The sequence below is a fragment of the Sciurus vulgaris genome, assembly GCF_902686455.1.
Source record: "Sciurus vulgaris genome assembly, chromosome: 3".
In the NCBI taxonomy this organism is placed as follows: Eukaryota; Metazoa; Chordata; class Mammalia; order Rodentia; family Sciuridae; genus Sciurus; species Sciurus vulgaris.
The window spans coordinates 177,959,470-177,980,546 of record NC_136463.1 but is presented as its reverse complement, the minus strand read 5'-3'; the positions used below and the strand labels follow the sequence as shown (position 1 = coordinate 177,980,546).

The 21,077-nt window shown below is 41.7% G+C and overlaps 1 protein-coding gene across 4 annotated transcripts in view; it reads left to right on the top strand.

Moving 5' to 3' along the window:
- COL4A4 (collagen type IV alpha 4 chain) overlaps positions 1-21,077 on the top strand; it is a 136,294-nt gene that overhangs the window by 42,759 nt on the left and 72,458 nt on the right. For all 4 annotated transcript variants that reach the window (XM_079132608.1, XM_079132609.1, XM_079132607.1 and 1 more), the window contains 14 exons: positions 2,504-2,539; positions 4,367-4,429; positions 5,356-5,391; positions 5,610-5,651; positions 8,804-8,884; positions 9,657-9,710; positions 9,984-10,043; positions 10,883-10,927; positions 11,237-11,290; positions 12,073-12,142; positions 12,711-12,815; positions 16,953-17,117; positions 19,497-19,586; positions 20,458-20,621. In XM_079132608.1, coding sequence (XP_078988734.1) covers positions 2,504-2,539; positions 4,367-4,429; positions 5,356-5,391; positions 5,610-5,651; positions 8,804-8,884; positions 9,657-9,710; positions 9,984-10,043; positions 10,883-10,927; positions 11,237-11,290; positions 12,073-12,142; positions 12,711-12,815; positions 16,953-17,117; positions 19,497-19,586; positions 20,458-20,621 — 1,065 coding nt within the window. The remainder of the gene's footprint in view (positions 1-2,503; positions 2,540-4,366; positions 4,430-5,355; positions 5,392-5,609; positions 5,652-8,803; positions 8,885-9,656; positions 9,711-9,983; positions 10,044-10,882; positions 10,928-11,236; positions 11,291-12,072; positions 12,143-12,710; positions 12,816-16,952; positions 17,118-19,496; positions 19,587-20,457; positions 20,622-21,077) is intronic.

The window sequence follows — 21,077 nt, the reverse complement described above, 5'->3', positions numbered from 1 at the left end:
TGAATGCACTGATTTTTTTTATCACTACCCTGACACACTCAGATGGCACCTTGCTGCTTATGTGGAGGCAATGACCTTACCTGCTATGGCTGCAAAATTCCAGTGCCCCCTGACCTCAGAGTGGCAAGGATATATTTATTTATTTATTATTCAGTAATCTTATAAATCCATTTATTTGAAACAAACATATTAGGTCCTCCTCTGTGACACATTCATTTCAAGATTTCTCAAGTGTGTCACAGTTGATATTTTGGGTCAGATAATAATTTGCTATGGGGGTGTTCCTGAGCATTGTAGGATATTGAACAGCACACCTGGCCACTGGACTCTACCCACTAGGTGCAGGTAGCATCTCCAGACATGACCAAATGTCCCCTGGAGGAAAGTCAGTCTCAGTTGAGGACCACTTTTTAATCATAGTTAAAATATTCTAATAGTAATACTTTTCCTCACATATAATAAAAATTCCCACCATTGATCTTGTAAATTATCACAGCCTTCTAGCACTATCATTGATAAATTTAATGCCTCTGTGTTTTTATCAGAGAGTGATGTACAAACATTCCAAAACAAGCTCAAGTGACCACCTCATCTCCGTAATACAAAAAGTCATGGACAAGTAAAGGGTGATCAGTAGAAATGATGATCAAGAGAAAATATAATATATTTTCAAGACATGTAGTTATACCTTCTAAAGGAAGAATGTTCTACAACAGTTAGATAAACCTAGTCCCAGATTACTACTAGACCCTACTGGACCCTAAGTTCTGTGGGCGTACTTGAGTGGTGATCCCTTTTGGGAGCTAACACCCTTTTGGGAGGTGTTTATTTGTAGACTCTGCATCCATTCATCCATATTAAACAGCAAGAGCTATGATTTTGCTTATGGCTTAAGTAACATAAGAAACTTAGTAGCAAAACCTTCCAGGAGCCAATGTGTGTGCTGGAAGGAGCAAACTGACCCTTAATTTCGTGTGACTTTAAGCCCTTTACTTCACAGAGCCTAATTTTCTTCGTAAAAGAAAATTAAAATATTATCCACCCTGCTTTACCTCTCAGCATTATTAAGATGACCTGTTATAACAATTCAAATTGCAGCACATTGTAAACTGTAACATACTTTACAATATTAGTTATGGGAATTATTATTATTTTTTCTGTAACTGTGGCAATAGAATATAAGTGGAAAGGGAGGAGGTAGAGAATTCCTTATCTTAAGCAGAAACAGAGGATCCCAAATAAAAACATCCTGTAGGTCAGTTACCTGTGAGAAACAATGCTCTTAAGAGTCTATACCCACTTCTGATCCATTCAGGTGGCTATTCTAAAAGATGACAAAACTAACCTATGTTGGCTGCTACGCAGACAGCTGGAGCCCTCCAGCATCGCCAGTGGGAATGTGAAATGGCTTAGCCGCTGGGGAAAACAATATGGCAGTTCCTCAAAAAACTTAAACACAAGGTTCCCATAGGACCCAGCAATTTCACCTCTGAGCACGTAACCCAAAAGATTGAAAGCAGAGTCTGGAACAGGTATATGTACATCCATGTTCATAGTGCCATTATTCACAAATGCCAAAAAGTAGAAGGTGCCCAAGTGTCTATCAACAAATGACGGATAGGCAAATGAGCATGCATGAATGCATTCCTACAAATGAATATTATTCGACCTTAAAAAGGAAGGGAATTCTGACAGGCAACAGTGTGCCTGAACCTGGATCACATAATGCTAAGTGGGATAAGCCAGCTGAAAGGGGCAGGTAGTGTTGATTCCACGTACGTGGAGGTTCTAGAGTGGACAAACTCCTAGATACAGAAGTGGAGTGGCAGTTGCCAGGGACTAAAGAGGGGGCCTTGGGGACTTAGTGTTTAATGGGCAGAGTTTTCACTGGGAAAGATGAAAAAGTCTGGAGATAGGTGGTGGTCAAGCCTGAAGAATAATGTGAATGTGGCAAATGCCACAGAAATAACCGTACACCCCAAAGAGGTTAAGATATCCTATGCATGATTACATTTTTAAAAAGAGTCTATATTCAAGTGAATACACACACTTTGATCATCTAAAGCAGATTGAGTCTCAGTGCAGAGTCATGAGTGTTACGTCTGGACAGAGGCAAGTGTGAGAGACACGCCCCACGAATCCCTTTTACATCCACTCTAGGGTAGTCAAAGGAGCAAATTCAGGTTTGGCCATGAGACAGGCAAAAGGCAAGGAGGCGGGCTCAGCGCATTGAGAACTTAGCTTAATCTAAACTGAAACATGGTCTTCATCTTGATTTCAGAGAGTCGAGGGCCCCCACTTAAGTAGGAGGAGAATTGGGGGCCTGGGAATGGAGCCGGTCACCCCCACAGAGCCCTCTCCTGTGGTCTTCTCAACACTGAAAAATCGAGCAAACCTACCTTGGCTGAGTCTGAATAATCCCTGCCTGTTTCTACGTGTACATCATCGGTGTTTTAGGGAACTTGTGTTGCTCTTCTAAAACAGTACGTTGTTATTCTTACAGGGAGACAGAGGGGACCCAGGACCGCCCGGCTTCCCAGTAAGTCACCTGAGCAGGCCCCTGCTTCTCTCTTCCTCAAATAGCCTGCCATGCACACTCGATTTTAAACCCAGCAGGACCAGCTACATGATTTGAGGGGCCCACCTAATTCCAGATGAAAATGTAGGTCCCTTGTTCAACAGTTATTAAGCCTCTCAGATGGAGACAGCAGAGCTGTGGCAGCGCAGGTTGCAGGCACGCAAAGCAGGCTGGTCTCATCAGGCCTGCCCTTATCTTCCCTTCTCTCTTATGACCCTTTGGGTTGATCAGGTCCATGCAGCCACTTAGTACTTATGGAAGTAGGTCTGCTTAAAGAACACATATATAATAGGCCTCCTGCGTAGGCCAAGTGAAAATTATTTTGCTCTGCCTCTGTGCCATTTGTGCCTGCCACATCAGTGGTTGCATACCATATTTAATATTTTGCTCCACGTTCCCTTCCCTGAGATGTGTGATTCAGTGATGACGTTAGTCTTATAGAAAATGAGATGTCCTGGATGGCACTGTTCAAATAATGATCGTTCTGTTCATTCTCGTAACAAGGGCAATTTTATTACACTTGCAAATCATTTGACAGGAGCAGTGGAGCAGAGGGCCTTTCTTAATAGCAGAGTAACCATCCCTTGCCAAAGTGTTTGCAGTTATGCCGTGATGTACGTGTCACAGAAAATTGCCTATAGTTGAATCATCTTGATCCTGAATTGGGAGCAACTTTCTATTCACATTGGTCTCCTGGCTATGTTTTAAAAATGTATTACTCAACCTAGGTGCCCATCAATAAATGAGTGGATAAATAAAATGTGGTATATATATACACAATGGAGTATTACTCAGCCACAAAAAAGAATGAAATTATGGCATTTGCTGGTAAATAGATGGAACTGGAAATTATCATGCTACGTGAAATAAGCCAGACCCAGAAAGTCAAAGTTCCAAATGTTTTCTCTGATCTGTGGAAACTAGTTCAAAATAAGGAGAAAAAGAAAGAAAGAAAAGGGTAGGGGGAATTACACCAAAATAGAATAAATATCAGTGAAGTAGAGGAAGGGGATTGAGGATAAGGGAGGAACAGTGGAACAAATCTGACCTATGTATAAAGATGAACATATCACAGTGAATCTCACAATTATGTACATCCACAGACACTAATTAAAAAAAAACAAAAACAACCTCCGCATAAATAGCAGAAAGATCAGTGGAGTCAAGGAAAGGGGACAGGAGCAGGGGGAGGGGAAGGGCAAGAGGAAGTACTAGGGACTGACCCAGAGCAAATTATGTTCCACGCTTGTATAATCGTGTCAAACTGAGTCTTCATGTGATGCATAGCTAAAAAGAATCAATAAAATTATAAATACATGAACATTTTAACATTAACTTACATAGGGGCTGGGGAGATAGCTCAGTGGGTAGAGTGCTTGCCTCGCAAACACAGGCCCTGGGTTCAATCCCCAGCACCACACACACAAAAAGTACATTAATTAGCATAAACCAATATTAGCATTCTGATACATACCAAAATAGTAATGTGTAGGGATTTTAGCAGTAGCTAGCATCAAGTTTTCTTGTCAACTTTTGCTACTATAAGACTTATTTGTTAAAAAAAAAAAAAGGTGGATTGATTTCTGGGTGTCAACAGGACCCCACTGCAGGGCGTGTCACCTCATCTGGAGATGCTGTCCTCAGGCTCAGGGGAAACTGCTCCCTCTGAGGGCGTGGGGGGGACTGACTGGTTTGGTGGTCTTTTATCTGCTTAGGACCATATGCGGTTCTTGCCGTGAGGGGCATTATGATTTATCAAATGAATGTGCTGATTTTTCTCCTGTCTAGGGATCTAGAGGTGCAAGAGGACGGGCCGGCCCCACGGGATACCCTGGAGCACCAGGGTTAGTGGTAGGTACAGACAGCTCTGCTGAAGCGATCCCTCTCCAGAGTCAACACTGGAATACAGAAGAAAAGAAAAAGGCCACGTTTCAGTCTTTGGTCAGGCCTAGGTGGGCTCTTTGAGGAATTGTAATCTGTTGAATCAGCAAAATCCCACCATTACTATCCACAATCCATATTCACACACGGCACCCCCAGTGATAAGCCATTGTCTTCATATTCATATAGAACAATAGCCCATCCATGATAAAACAGTCAGTCTTTTTTGGAGGCTGAGGCAAGAGAATCGCAAGTTCGAGGCCAGCCTCTGCAACTTAGCAAGTCCCTAAGCAAGTAAGCGAGACACTTAACGAGACTTAGTTCAGCGGTAAAGTGCCCCTGGGTTCAATCCCCAGTACAAAAAAAAAGTCAGTCTTTCATGTTTTATATTTTTAGTTGACACATAAAAATTGTACATATTCATAGGTTATAGTGTGATATTTGGGTACATGTTTACATGTATAATGATCAAATCAGAGTAATTAGTATTCCATCACTTCAAACATTTATCATTTCTTTGTGTTTGAAACATTTAAAGTCCTCTCTTCTAGTCATTTTGAAATATACAGTGAATCATTGTTAACTCTAGTCAACCTGCTGTGCTGTAAAACACCAGAACTTAATTTCCTAGAAAAGTACCTAACTGTACCTTTGTGCCCCTTGAACAAATCTTCTCTCCTGCCCAGCCTGTCCAGCCTCTGGTATCCTCAACTTTACTCCCTGCTTCTAGAAGATCATGGTTTTTTAGGGGGGGGGGGGCTTCCACATATGAGACTGTGTCGTGCATATTTTAAAATCAAGTGTTTCCCAAGTAGAAACTTGGGGTGACCAGGGAAGCTACATTCTGATGTCTAGAACTGATCATTGATTTGTGGGTTTTTTTGTCATTGATTTAGGGACCTCCGGGCCATCCTGGGAGTCCAGGTTTGAAGGTAGGTGGTCATGAGCAAGATACCTACACACAGCCCATGCTCAGGAAGACACTGGTCACCTGTATCTGTCGAGTTATCTTTTTTCTCCTATCGGGCTTTCCAGAGTATTTAAACCTCATAATGTTGCATGTAATTACTTAAATCTTAGCGAGAACTCTTAATTGATTTTAATTACTTGCTTAACATTCAAAAGCAATTAGATCTATTTTCTTTTTCAGGGCAATCCTGGTGTAGGAGTGAAAGGGCAAATGGGAGACCCGGTAAGGACCCCCTTTTGCCAAAAGGAGCTTGTGCTACCACATGTACCCTGTCTAGGTGTGGAGGCCCTTAGGCCGTTATTTGACTTGTGTCCGTGTCTGGCATCTGCCCCCTTTTGTGACTGAGATCTCCTCCTCAATGAATGATTCCGGCACCATTACCCTGACTGTAAAATGGCAGTTCTGACCAAATTCAACACTACGTTCAAGTTCATCTGCATGACACACTTCACCCTAGCAAGAAGAGATTCGGCATTTTGATGTTGTATCTGGAGTAACAGTTTTGAGTGATTACTAATTTGTTTGACGTAATTTCATCAGAACCCTTAACTCCACACATAAATATAAGTAAGTGGCTCCAAGAGCGTTTAGTGACATGCTCCCACTCTCCCTCCCTCCTCCTCTCTTCCATGTCCCCTTCTTCCCAAGCCCCTCGGTGTCCCCTCTCCTGACTCCCTCATACCCACAGTTCTTTCTGCTGTAGCATGAAACCTGGTAAAGATAAGCTTTAGAAGAGCGATTTTAAAAAGGTGGCTATCTGGAAATAATCTGAATGTCTGACAGCAGGTGAGTGGCTCTTTCAATAGCTGTGGGCAAATGGATATTGAGTGTCTATTCTGTGAGGGGCCAAGAAGGACGCTGAGTGTGGGCACTGAGCAAGACAGACCTGATTCCTGCTCACCGGGAGTTCTGGCATGGTCAGGTTTGAGGTAGTGATTTTACAGTGTAACACAGTACCAAAAATACACAGGAAGCTGGGCACAGTGGCGCACACCTGTCATTCCAGCGGCTCGGGAGGCTGAGGCAGGAAGATCGGGAGTTCAAAGCCAGTCTCAACAACTTAGTTGAGGCCCTGAGAAACTTAGCAAGACCCTGTCTCAAAATAAAAAATACATGGGAAGACTTCATGATGTGGGGAGATACCCATGATAGAGTGTTGAGCAGAGTACAGGTTATAGAAGTAGTAACCCAACATTACAAAAGGAGCAATAACAAAAAAATATTAAAATATACATCCTCAACACTCCTAATAGTTCATTGTTTTGGGGAGGTATCCTGTATATTGCAGGATCTTTGGTGGCATCCCGGACCTCTGTCCAGTAGGCGCCAGCAGCATCTCCCCTGTGCCCGGTCCCCCTTATGACAACCCAAACTGTGTCCAGATGTACCACATGTCCCTGGGGAAAGGGATGTCCACCAGCCTACCATCAAATCTCTCTTAACTTCCTCTAAACCTCACTTTTGTGTGAAATGGGGGTCATAATACTACCTATTTCTAAATATTCTTTTAGTGAATAGATAATGCACATAAAATGCTCACTACCACACATTGAGAAGAACACAGTAAATTCTCCATTAGATAATCATCAAAACCATCATCAGACCACTGACTTAGATAGATGACTGAATGAAAATACACTAAAACAATCTTTTTTGAACTTGGGAAATCAGGGCCCCTCAAGAACACTGTTGCCAAAGCTGCAAAAGCTCCCAATTCCATCTGAGACAGGACACCAGAGAGCCAGGTGGGCACCGCCAGCCCACGCCACCCTGCACCATGGCAGCTGGATGCAGTAGCAGACTCAGGCTGTAGATCAGTGTGGAGGCACTTGGCTCTGAGCTGGGCCCTTGAATGATCCAAACTATGTTTATAGTAAGGCTCTTAGATTAGCAGGGGAGCAAAAGTGTGGGTTGGAATTGTGATACAGAACTTTGCAGTGTTTAAGAATATATTTCCCCCTCCCATTTTAAGAAACACCATTTAGGTTGTGAGTCACTATTCCCAGAGGATCTGATTATGGACCTTCTATAACTCAGCCTTCCTAGTTTTCTTCTTTGTACTTTTGACTACACTGAATCTATGGTACTTTCACAATGTGAAGAAACAGTATCGTGGCCAACACTTTAAAGACCTTCAGTGTTTTTGCCCTCAAAGGGCTTTATTCTGGCTCATCTCAGAAGGGATCATCCTCACCAATACATGCTGCTCATTTATCTGAGCATTATTTACCTGTATGATCGATCACTTATTCGTGCATCATGTAGAGCAGCGGTTACATTTTTGTATATGTCTAGCCACTTAATAGTGCTAAACATGAAATGCTGAGGCCACGCATCCCCTAAGTGTGTCCCAGAAGGTCTTTTTGCCCTTACAGAGTTGATCTGATACATCTGCAACCTGTACTTTCTGCTCCACATCTATTACAGTCTTTCCCCCATCCCATGATGTTTTCAAATATGTTTTTGACTCTTGTACTGCACTGTTAAGTGACCATGCAATGTGTTAGCTGCCAGGATGCATCAAGAAAAATAGAATAATTCTAAGCATAGAATAATGGTAATATTCACAAGAGTGTAAAATTATTATCTTCTAGTTAAGAGTGAGAATTAATGGTTGTACTGTGGCAAAATCAATTTAAGGGACATTTTATTCCTTCAAGAAAACAGTACCTATAATGACACAAATAAACACTTATGGCTAATTATTTTATATAGAGAATTTTAAGATATTATTAAAAATAAATATGAAACAACCTAAATTTTATTGAATATAAATTAGAAAAAGACTAACCACAGTGAAATGGCTTATAAATTCTAGTACATTCTTAAGATAGGTTATTTGATAGACTTTAAAAATCATGATTCCAAAGTTTCCGCATGATAGGAAAATGCTCACCAAATATTGTCATAAAAGTATAAAATTACTTAAGAATTTAATAAAATATAAATTATATTTTATATTTTAAATTTTGCATAAGTATTTTATATAGTGTTATAATGATAATAATATATTTTAAATTGCATTTAATAAACCACTTATTCACAAATATGTACATACATCTATGTCAATACATGTGCATAGGTGTGCATACACAAATCACAAAAAAACCATACCAACCTCTAATGGAGATTATCTCTAGATGGTAAGATTATGGATCATTCTGATTTTTTAAATTTGTTTTTAACTGTAACCATGTATTACATTTAGTAAAAAACATGATAAATGTTTTAAATTATATGATATATTTGTCATAATTGATATTTTAAATCCATGGCATGCAGTATTAGAAGCATTATACCATCATACATGGGTGAAAGTTTTGTTTCAAAATGTGAATTAATATGAAATTTCTATTATCTTCATTTTTTTGAAGGGTGAGGTTGGCCAGCAAGGTTCTCCTGGACCCACCCTATTGGTCGAGCCCCCTGATTCTTCTCTCTACAAAGGAGAAAAGGTAACCCCCGTCGATAAGTCACCTTGGTAAAGTCCTAATAGAAAATATTCTCCAAACATGTACCTGTGGCCCCCTCCAGAGTACTGAGCTCCTCAGAGGCCTCCCTGCGCCCACCTCGAGCTGCTTTAACAGGCTGGCACTGTAAGGAACTGTCCCCACTGCACAGGGTTGGACAATGAGGCCTGCAAGGTTACCCAGTTCTCAAAGCTGCCTAGCAGCTGAGTGGCAGACCGAGCTGGGCTGCTAAACTGTGCCAAGTCCTCCAAAACACAGGGTCAATCAGGTACCAGTTGTCCTTTAGATGTTGTAGATGGATTTAATGTTTTGATGATTGGAAAGGTAACAAACGCACAGAGGTACGCACATAATAGACTTTTGGCAAGCAAGAATTTCTCTATCAGTCTCCAGCATGGATGTGACCAGTTCCACATTAGATTCCGTTGTTGCTTGTCAACTTTTGGTTAAATCCCTCTGCTGTGCTCAAAATGAACCACTTCTCTGCATGGCTACATCTCTAATATCCATCTTGCACAGTTCCCAGTCTGTGACTCTGGTTCCAAGGTAGTCCACTCCCGTGCTTTTATACTTCTCCTGTGGTCTGAATAGTTTCAGTGTTGTAGCTGTTGTTTAGAGCTCAGCTGCTGACTAGTGACAGGTGACAAGCAATCTTATTATAGCAATAATGAAACAGGTCATCACAAGAGATGATTTCTGGAAGAGAGAATTCAGTATCCTATACAATAAGTCAGATTATTTCCTTTGGGATTTTTAGGGCATAAAAGGAATTCCTGGGTTGACTGGATTGCCGGGACCACAAGGACACAAGGTAGTTTATTTAAGTGCATTTTCTATTTTCTTTTTCAGTTGTATGAGATGATATCTTAATTCAAAAAAATTTTTTGCACAGTCCTTGCCATTGCTTTAAATGCTTACATCTTACTAGAACTTTTCACCATCTTGCTGTAATCCTGTGGGGCCTTGTTCTAAAGTAATTTTCTTTAAGCTGTGAACGGTATTTTTTTTCTGTTTCTCATTTTGTTCTGTCTTTCTATGTTGATGATGTTGCTCTGTCCTTTCTAAATATTGTCATCTTTTAAAGGGAGAGCCTGGTATTGGGGCAAAAGGAGAGAAGGGTATTCCTGGATTCCCAGGACCCCGGGTAAGGATCATTTGTCACTTAACTCTGGTGAATCTGGAGGCCTGGGTCTTTCGCACATTTGTATGATGAGCTGTGTTCCTATGAGCTCAAAAGTGGAGAATATCTTACATAAGAAAAATATACTTTGCACAACAAGAATTATGTGATAGATCAATGTCCCAGGACATCCCTTTGATTGACTTCGTTTAGATGAATCGGGCACACAGAATACAGAAGAATTGGAGGAAGGGACAGGGTCAGAGTCAAAGCAGTAATTACTTGGAATGGTTGATTTAAACCTATTTCATAAAGTAACACGCTGAGCCAGGGACAGTGGCTAGAAGAAAAGCACAATGTCAGGCCCAGACATCATACATGTCACTAATGGGAGGCCCCACAGAGTCACCACCATTGGAGGCCAATCCCCAGCAGACATGGACATGGAGCTTATTTGACCCTAGATTTGGTACTAAATACTTCAGTATTGGCTTCCATAGCCATTTTATTGGTGATGTTGTGTAGAACAAGTATTAATTTTCAGTCAAATTATATTGCAGTGATTTCAAGTGCTTTTGGTGCAGTACAAGCATTAAGTTAAATAAAATTGGAGAGTCACAGCAATAAAAACACATTCTTAATTGAAACACTAGCCATGACATGAGTTGTTTTTAATAAGACTAAAGATCAATTAAAGAAGCAGATGTCATAAAGAAACGGAATCCATCTTATATTCACTTCCTTTTATTCAACTACTTTGCAAAAAAGAGTACATATCCATAGAAGAATCTGCTAAAGTTAAAAAAATGCTGGGACATGCATTTTGATTGAACTCTGCTCATTAATTTTCATCTATTTATTAGGGTGACCCTGGTTCCTACGGATCTCCAGGTTTTCCAGGATTAAAGGTAAACGTACACTATTATAGAGATGATAAATACATTTTCACTAGCAAATGCAGTTCAGAGTCATTTGGAAGTTGCCCTGTTGCATGCCAACACTCACAGAATCGGAAAGGCCAGCATTCATTTTATGGATTGCAGGATTTAGCTGTGGGTGCAAAACCTGAAGCACAAAATTGCCTGACGCAGCCCAAGAGCAGTAGTGTTGAGATAAGAGTCTGAGTGAGCGTGTGTTGTACAAATTAAGTGAAAATGAGGTAATATGTCATCCGATCATACGTAATTTTTTAAAATGAATGTTTTGCTTGTTCTTAGGGAGAACAAGGACTGATTGGAGCTCCTGGGCTTTTTGGATTTCTTGGTCCAAAGGTAAAAGAGCGAGATTATTTAGGATAAAAATTTATATCCCTATGTTATCAAATTTATTTTTAAAAATACTTCAAAGAATGGAAAATGTACGGTTTGAAAGAGTTAATTTTGTCGGCATTATTTTATGTATGGCATACATTATTGTGCACGATTACCATGTTGTCATAGCATTATCATATTAAGCATGATTATGTTTTACATTTGAGAAATAATTCTTTTTTGAAAGTGGGTAATGATGGAAGTTTCAATCATTCCCTGGAATCACATGGTATTGAGATGGAGTCTTGGAGAGCGGTCTGCTTTACCACCATGACATTGTTTTCTTTCTTTTTTAACCTCTTTGACCTCACATGCAGTCCTAGCTTGGGACATGGTTAAGGATATTTGCAGCTAAAATACAATGTAGATTCAGCTATTGTTAGGTGAACAAGCTATTTGCACTCGAGTACCAAGTTAACCATCAACGATCATAGTACATCCAAGAAACTTAGTGACATCCGGAGTATTTAAATTATGGGCATAGAATAATTTCGTTGGAGTTAAAATTTGTTTTTCTTTTGTGAAAGCTTTGTCAGTCCATCATTTCACTCTGAGTGTCAGCTGGAGATCAGGTGTATCTTTGTCCTCCTAGGACTCCATCAGTCAATCATTCCTCTAGTCAGCCTATAATCTTTACTTCTTTTAAGAATGCAACGCATAGTTCTGCTAACATTTGTTTCATACCAGGGCAACATGAGTGAAATCTTAGTATTTCTGAAAAAAAATTGAATAAATAATTTCAGGGGGATCCTGGAGACCGTGGGTACCCGGGACCACCAGGTGTTTTGGTAACTCCATCTCTTCCACTCAAAGGTTTGTGTTCCTTTTTGTTCCCCCATAATTCGTGCAAAAATGGGATGTGAGTGGTCCAGACAAAAAAAAAAAAGAGTCTGGCTTAATGGTCTTCTAGCTTATACACTAGGAAGGTTAAGTACATGAACTTTAGCATGAAAATATATCCTACATGTGCAGATAGACATGCACATCTTGGTTCATGTCTATTGCCATAAGACGTCAAATTTTATTTCCGTATGTAAACTCTATGCTGGGATTTTTATTATGTCATCTATCAGAAAGTATTTTCATTTTAATTACCAAGAAATGAGTAAGATCATTTTTTACTCATATCAACCAAGATGCTACTGCTGAGAAAGGAAGTACTTCAATCAATAACCAAGAGAGCTCTGCTCAAAGTTTATGTATCTGCAGAGGAGGGACAGATGAAGGGGATCCAGTCTAAGATATTTCATTAAAAGGGGGCAAGAAACTGTCAAAGAGTCTCCTAATTGGACTTTACCAAGCCTCCCAAAATATCACTGTGTCTGAATTTTAAAATGTATACTGACATCTGTTTATTCACATCTGTCATGATCTTTGGCAGGTCCTCCAGGGGACCCAGGGTTCCCTGGCCGATATGGAGAAATGGGGGCTGTTGGACCACCTGGCCCCCCAGGTCCCTTGGGCAGACCAGGAGACACTTGTCCAGGTAGGAATCTGCTATATCTCACCTGCCAGATTTCCTACCTCACACCCACACCTGCACTTGGTACTGAAATCAGCTTTAAAGATCGATGCTGACAAGCAGAGCAGACCCAGAATGCTGGGCGGTTCACTTCCAATGCACATCCGGGGAAGGAGCACTGTGCTCAAACCAGTCAATCACTTACTTGGAAGGAAGGTGGGTTCCTCAGTGGGACCTCAGAGATGGTCAGTCAACACAGAGGTGTTGCCAGGAAGGTGTGGTCGCATAACAGACCGCCTACAGCACTGTCACCTGCAGACACTGTTGGAATCTGCTGCTGAGTCACAGTGTTTCCTCAGTTTCCCCCTCTCCTGGAAGGCTCTCCCTCTATTCACCCAGGCCCCACCTTTAATTTCCGACATGAAATGTGCAGATAAAAATGATGATTGCAAAGATGAAATTTGGATTCAGCCTTACTTCAAAAACAAGAGACTTCCCCACTCCCACCAAAAAGATCCCCCAAACTACAGGTGACATTGAACAGAATGTCTGGGAAAGAGGCCAGCTGACATAGGACTTCAGCCCCTTTGGTAGCTGTGCTGGTTGAATTCCTGGCAAGTTTAGGAATCAAAGGTTTGAGGATGTGTGCATTCTCCGCACCCAGGACAACTGATTAAATCTGTGAGAAGAAGAGTCTCGAATGAATGTACTTTTATCTGGCCAGTGTCTCTTGTTATATTTACCAAGAAGACCTGAGAAGATTCCTGAGATATTCAACCCCTAACTTCAAAATTCTTGTTTAATCATCTACAATCTACCTTCCTCTTTGTTAAGTTGTGATGATCCCAAAGGTAATAGAGCTTTGTTTAATTCATTTAAAACTAATGTAATATTGGCTTAATTGACCCAGGATTATGTAAATCATATAGAATATTCTGTTGGCCAGAAAGCACTAAACTCTGACCTTAGATTTCTCCTTTTGGGCTCATTTATAATAAAATAATGCCTCCTGCAGATTGAAATCAAAACCCAATGGGAGGAAGTAACAAGGATCTCCAGCCAATTCAAACCAAAATATACAGGAAAACTTAATTCCACGGCCCTTTTAAAGTACATCAACCCAGTGGTTTTGGAATTTTCACTATGAACCACTGTAGGATGTGTGTTTTATTTTACACTACATGAACATCTATCTATCCATGATGATTGGAACACAATAATGTCTTTTTGGTATACGATACACTCTTTTTTCCATTTCATTCTTTTGAAAAAAAAAATTGCTAGACAAAACTTAATGTTATGCTCTCTTGTTGGGGACAAGGCTGAGATATGCCATATGAATGGGTAAACTTTCTCCTTGGCCTGGAACAAGAAAGACATCAGGCAGCATCCGCATCAGCCACAGACTGGATGTGGAAAATCCAAGTCAGAGCCTAAGGAAGGCAGGAAGTCCAGATGACTGCCCAAGGCACAGGAGCACACTTTATTTGTTCTAAGTACACCTGTGTTTTTAGTTCTTATTGTACAAATTTCATTTGGTAATTATCTGTCGTATCTACCATGGTATAAGCAGGGCTTCATCATCAGACAGTTATCACCCAATCCCAGCTGCACCATTCAGTGGAAGCCACATAATATGATATAGGATAATAAAACTATTAGGAATTTACACTGTGAACTAGAAACATTTCAGGTTCTACTACATACAAGTTTCCCATTGTAACATGGAATCTTGTTAGGGTTGAAAAAGTTATATGTATACGGTCTTTCAAATTCAGCCTGGTGCCCAGCAAAAACTCAGTGTGGGGCTGGGGAGATGGCTCAGTTGGTAGAGTGCTTGCCTTGCAAGCACAAGGCCCTGGGTTCAAATCCCCAGCACTTAAAAAAAAAAAAAAAACTCAATGTGTCAGCTATTACTGTTATCACTGGTACTTGGCCTAAACTCCCTGTGCCTTATCTATAAGGTATAAACTCAGCAGAATTTTTTGAGGAGAAAAGATAATGTATGCAAACACAGGTGACGCCCCAGCACATGTGCATACAATAATGATAGCCATTAACTTAATCAGCACGCCATGCTACTTACCCATTATTGACAGGTTTCAGTTATCTATTGCTGAACAAACTACTTAGAGCCTTGAAACAACAATCAGCGTGTCACCTCTGACTCTGAAGTTCAAGAGCTCAGGAAGGGCTGAAGGGAGCACTCTGGCTGATGGATCTCGCGCCCCCCCCCCCCCCCCCCCCCCCCCCCCCCCCCCCCGTTGCCGTCACAGAAGGGGCTGGAACTGGAGCTTCAGGCCTGGCGAGGCATCTCCTTCCCGTCTCACGTAGTGTCAGGCTCCCTGTGTGGGCTCTGTACCTAATTTAGGCTTCCTCACAGCACCAGGGGCTTCAGAGCAGTGAGACTGCTTGGTCACTCAGGACTCCAAGTCCCAGATGTCTCTGCTCACAAGGCAAGAGTCTTCCACAAGGGCCCCTGCAAGCTTCGACCAGGGCATGTGGGACTGGAGCAATTGTGGGGCCATCTTTGAGAAATGCAGTCTTCCATGGAAAGATTCAGGAACCAGGCAAGCTTAGGAAGAAGGAGCTATCAGGAATGATTATTCTTGTCCCAAGCTTCCAGCTAGCTGTCTCTAAGCCACAGACATCAGCAGGAGTCAATGTCAAGGGCAGGCAGGATTTCCTGCAGTTGTAGTACTTGTTTGGACCTCTTCCAAATACCCTGGACACCTACACTTTTATTGAGCCCTTGTTATTGCTAGATATTGCACTAAACTCCTTGCATAGATTATCTTATTTAATCCTCATAACAAGCCTACCAGGTAGATCCAGAGGATTTGCTAGCTAAATAATCTACTTAAGGTCCTTCCTGTGGCTAGAGCAGAAGAGGCCAAGTTCAAAATCTCACCTCTATGCTTCCCCACCACCGGAGTTGCTGTGAGAAGTAGGGTATTTTATGTTCCACGTGTGATTATGTGAATCTATGTTTTTGGCCATTAAATGTGCTACCAACTTGAATCACCAAGTTATTAAGGAGGAAAAATTGAGAAAGTACCAATTTTAATGAAATAAAATGTACTTCTTTCCCAATAACCCTAAAAAATGGGGGGACACTAAGAAAATTTGATTCTCCAAGCCTATCTGTTTCCATCAGTATCCTTTTTTCAAAGGTGGTGAAGCATTTTAATAACTGGGATATTCAGTTATTTTTTGCATTTTCCTATTTTTTAAAAATGCAGTTCATTCAGATTATTGTGACTTTTATTTTATAGGAAGGTAGCAGTCTACTTACAGAAAAGCAAACTTTTTAAACATCATCTTTTTTGTTACTTCTTTTGAGAATTATCATCAAGAGCAGTTTTCTTTATATTTAAAAGAAAATAGTCTTATCTGCCTCGTGCTGTGGCACACGCCTGTAATCCCAGCTGCTTGGGAGGCTGAGGCAGGAGGATCTCGTGTTCAAAGTCAGCCTCAGCAATTTAGTGAGGCCCTAAGCTACTTAGCAAGTCCTAGTCTCTAAATAAAATATAAAAAGGGCTGGGATGTGTCTCAGTGGTTAAGTGTCTCTGGGTTCAGTCCCTGTTACCAAAAACAACAACAACAAAAAAAATTGCTTTATCAAGATGCCATTAACCTAAAACTTATGAGTATAAGGTATACTACTTGATGTTCTGATGTACGCATTTGGTGTGAATGATCACCTCATGATTGACATGTCCGTCATCTCTGCATAGTTATCTGTGTGTGTGGTGAGAGGAGTTAGGATCTATCCTCTTAGCAATTTCAAGTGCACAGTCTAGTACTGTAGTAGTCCCACCCCATGCTGTAGTTAGATCTCCAGAGCTGCGTCCTTCTTCATAGCTGAACTTTGAACCCTTTGACCACTGTCACCCCATCCCCCTTCCTCCGGCCCTGACAACCACCATTCTGCCCTTGGCGTCTGTGGGTTTGATGGTTTTAGATGCCACATGGAAGTGAGATGACATGGTCTTCCTCTTACCGTGTCTGGCTTATTTCACTGAGTATAATGTCCTCTGGTTCATCCCTTTTCCTTTAAGAAATCCCATGATCTGAATAAGAACGCGCCGATGTTGATTTCATCTACAGAAATGCCTCTCCGCAAGGACGTGTGGTTTTCATTCTTCATTTCTCTTGCAGGCCTGGCGGGACCCCCTGGGCCACCAGGGTTTCCTGGTCCTCCAGGGCTTCCTGGGCTACCTGGCGTTCCTGGGAGACCAGACTCTGCTCCAGGAAAGCCGGGGAGGCCAGGCCTACCTGGCCTGCCTGGAGCCCCAGGGCTGCAGGGACCCCCGGGATCACATGGTAAAGTGTTCCTCCTTTGCACTCACTGGCGTTTACACTGCATTTGATATGTGCAGGGTCATTCAGAAAGCTTGTCTTTCGAAATATCTGAAAAGTGTATCATGTTCCGTGGGCCAACTTAATATTAAAATCCTTCTGCAAAATAAGCTGAGGTAGAACTATTATATCAAAGGACTTGCAATTATTTGAGAGTTTGAGTACAAATGACAGAATTTTGTAAATAAGTACGATTTTATTTTTTAAATATAGTTTTTATTTTTGTCAAAGTTATCGATGGGTCTGGTTCAAAAGTAAAACTGTTCCACAGACCTCTTATGAACAGCGGAAATCTCAGTTCTTCCTCCCCAGAGCTGATCATTGCCACACACATAACTGGATCCTTGTTATTTGTTTCCAGGGTGTGCTTCAACAGACTTGCATTGCAATTTCTTAACTTTTCAGTTTGAGCTTGTGTTTTGAACCACCCTCCATAGAAGATGAATTTAACTCTCATTTACCACCACCCTACCACACGTGTGTGTGATCTCCATCCCTGTGACCTGTTGATTTATTTATTAATATACTCATTGTCTTAATTTTGGTTACATAAATATTTAGTGTTTACACTTAATGGTTATATAACGCTGTTCACCAGCTGAACCATATAATATTTTTTACTTTTCCCACAGCATCTTGAAATTGTCTTCCTTTGCGTGCTTGCTTCTGGGTGGTTATATTAACTAACCACCCAGAATTATGTAAATGTCATTATTGTACATTCTAACTCACTAAATATTCTACCAGTGTTACCCTTTTGAGTAATTCTTTCCTGGAGCTTTTTGATTTGTTCAAATTATGTCAGGTTGCACTTTTGATTTGTTTCTGAGACACTGTCTTGGGATTGCTTTTCACCATTATCCTGAGAATTTTCTCCTCTCTCTCTCTCTCTCTCTCTCTCTCTCTCTTCACAACTCATATTTCTTTCAATGGTATATTCTCTCATTATATTTCCTGAAAAAATTTATAAATAAGAACATCAAGTTGGGATTTGATTTGAAAATGCTTTGATTCCACTGCAGAGTTTGATTGACAGTTGACTATTAAATTCCAGGTTGCAAATCTTCTTTCTCAGGATTTTGAAGGCATTCTCTGTCGTTTCCTGGACTCCAGTGTTGCTACCACAAAGTTCAATAACATTTAGTTACTTGATCCTTTGTTTGAAATCTCTTTTCCTTTCTGGACGTATGTAGAGCTTTCCTTTGTTTTCAGTGTCCTAAATTTCACAATAACTTGCCTTGGTGCTGGTCCGTCTTCATTTGCTTGCAGGTATTCAAGGACTTTATTGGTTGATGGGTTCAATTCAATACACGGCCTTCATTTCTGGAAATTTCTCTTCAAGTATTTCTTTGAAATATCCTCCTCCATCCTTTCTCCTTCTGAACTTTATGTTAATTTTTCTACTAACAAACTAATCTCTCTTGATTACTCTTCACCTCTTTATTTTTCAGTGACATTTTTGGGGATATTTCCCTGGCTCCATTTTCCAGCTCCCGGGACGAGTGTGTTTGTGTCTCTGTTTCTGAGGGCTGTGCTGTGCGTTTGGAGGATTCTGCTGTTTTACTTACCCAGCTTCTGTAAAAGCTTCCTTCTTGCTGCAGTGTCTGTTCCCTCCAATTTCAGGGTGTTGGGATGGGGAGGGACTATTGTTTGTTTCCCGCTGCAGTTTTTGGAAGGGGCTCTTCCTGTGTCTTTCTCTAACAAACCCAGGTGTGAGCCCTACTCTCATTCCAGGATGGGGGATTCTGATACAAATCCAGTTCTTTCCCAGATCCCCCATGGCCAGCTTGGGTCTCAGATTCTCAGGGTGGGCTGGGACCTTCTTCCTTGTTTTTGCCTGCTTGTTCCTCTTCCTTTGTCCTGTAGATTCAGGCCTTTTTCTGATATTCTGTCACTGTCTTTAATTCTACGGGCTTAGGGAATGCATCATTGGCATTTCATCTGTCCTCTTGGACAACGCCTCCAACATTTTGCTTTGCAAGCCATCTTTACGTTTTCTTCCTTAGCTAACGCGAAGGGGAAAAATCTCCACACACCCCCTTGTAAAAAAGAACACAACTTGCTTTGCTGTGTTCCTGTCCACTGCCTTGTTCCGCAGCTCACTAACTTACAGCTGAGAGTAGGAGGACTCTGCCAGCTGTCATGCCATGCCAGGACAGTCGGATGGTCTCTGTGTGTTCCTACTCCTACATCAGGAGAGAGAATCCTCAAGAAAGAAAGGAACGCAGCCTGGGGAGGGGAGGGGAAACTGGAGGAGGAGGACGTGAGGGCGAGAGATTCTTGTTCTACAGAAAACATTGACAAAACAACGTGATTTTCCCTGTCCCCTTGCCCACCATGCAGTGATGTATTGCAGCGCTGGGCACCCGGGACCCCAAGGACTTAAGGGCAGAGTGGGCCCCCCAGGAGGAAGAGGCTCAAAAGGAGAAAAAGGCAAGTATGCTTCAGGGGAAGAGTTCCTGGAGGCCACCCCACATACGGCCTGGGGCGTCCCTGAGGTGCACAGCGTGACATTTCATCCCGTTTGCCACCCACCTCAGCTGCTCCCTCCAAGAATGCCCACACCATTTCGCTGCAACTAAGTCACCATAACATCCAATCCTGTGTCTTAGCCACGAATGGAACTCACACCCAATGGTGACTTTGCTCACAAGGTCCTCTTGATTTTTCAAGAGTGCCAGAGACAGGGCAGCGCTGATTATTATCCCAGCTTCTCTCGGTGGGCTCCACACTTTCCAGACTCATCCGGTGCCTGTGGCTCTGTGTTTCTCCACTCTGACTGTGATTCAGTCTTTCTGAGCAGGTCAGGTGGTAGTAGAACTGAAATTCAACTGAGGAATTTCATCCAAAGACCTTTTAAAGACTTAAAGTCCTGATGATGAGCTGTTGCATTGTCCTGAGTTAGCGATTGTCACATGCAATGCCATCGATGATCCCTCTTTCTATGTTGTTTCCTCGATTGTTCAGGCTTTACTTATTTATTTGTTTGTTTCTTCAATGGAAACCAAATAAAGACTGTTCAATCCTTCAGTGGAGCTGGAGATCAGTATTTCCCCTAGAATTTGTCAGGGGCAGATCCCTCAGACGCAAACGCTGTGTGTTCCTATGCACTCGTCTCATGTGGACCGTGCCAGCAGCCCTGCAGCCTGCCCCATGCTACGCCCCATGGATCATTTACCTGTAACAAGAGTTGTATCCATCAGTCTTTTGTTCTCTATTCACCCTGTTGGTTTTGTATAGTAAAGCTCTTACTGGGGATTTTGTTTAGGAAACGTAACAAAGCTGACTTTTATCCTTTGCCTAGGAAATGAAGGACTCTGTGCCTGCAAACCCGGCCCTATGGGTCCTCCTGGCCCTCCAGGACTTCCTGGGAGGCAGGGGAGTAAAGGAGACTTAGGACTGCCGGGCTGGCTTGGAGAAAGAGGTGACCCAGGCCCTCCTGGTGCTGAAGGATCTCCGGGGCCACCGGTGAGTACCTCCTACTAGTCAAAATCTTTCCAGCGAGAAGAGACAGAGATAGAATTTAATGAGCCTCTTTCTAGTTTTTAATGTGATGTGTATTTATTGCTTCGAAACTGTGAACATCTTTTTTTTTAATTTAAATTGTTTTTTATATTTACAGACTGCATTTTGAGTCATTATATACAAATGGGGTATAACTTTTCATTTCTATGGTTGAACACAGTGTAGATTCACACCATTCATGTAATCATACATATATAGAGAGTAATACTGTCTGTCTGTCTCATTCTGTCTTTCTTCCCTCAACCCCTCCCACCCCTCTTTCCTCTACACCATCCAAAGTTCCTTCATTCTTCTCTTCCCCCATCGCCCCCCCCCCCCCCTTGGTATATATTGTCATGCACTTATCAGAGAAAACATTCTGCCTTTGTTTTTTAGGGCTTGACCTATTTCACGTAGCAT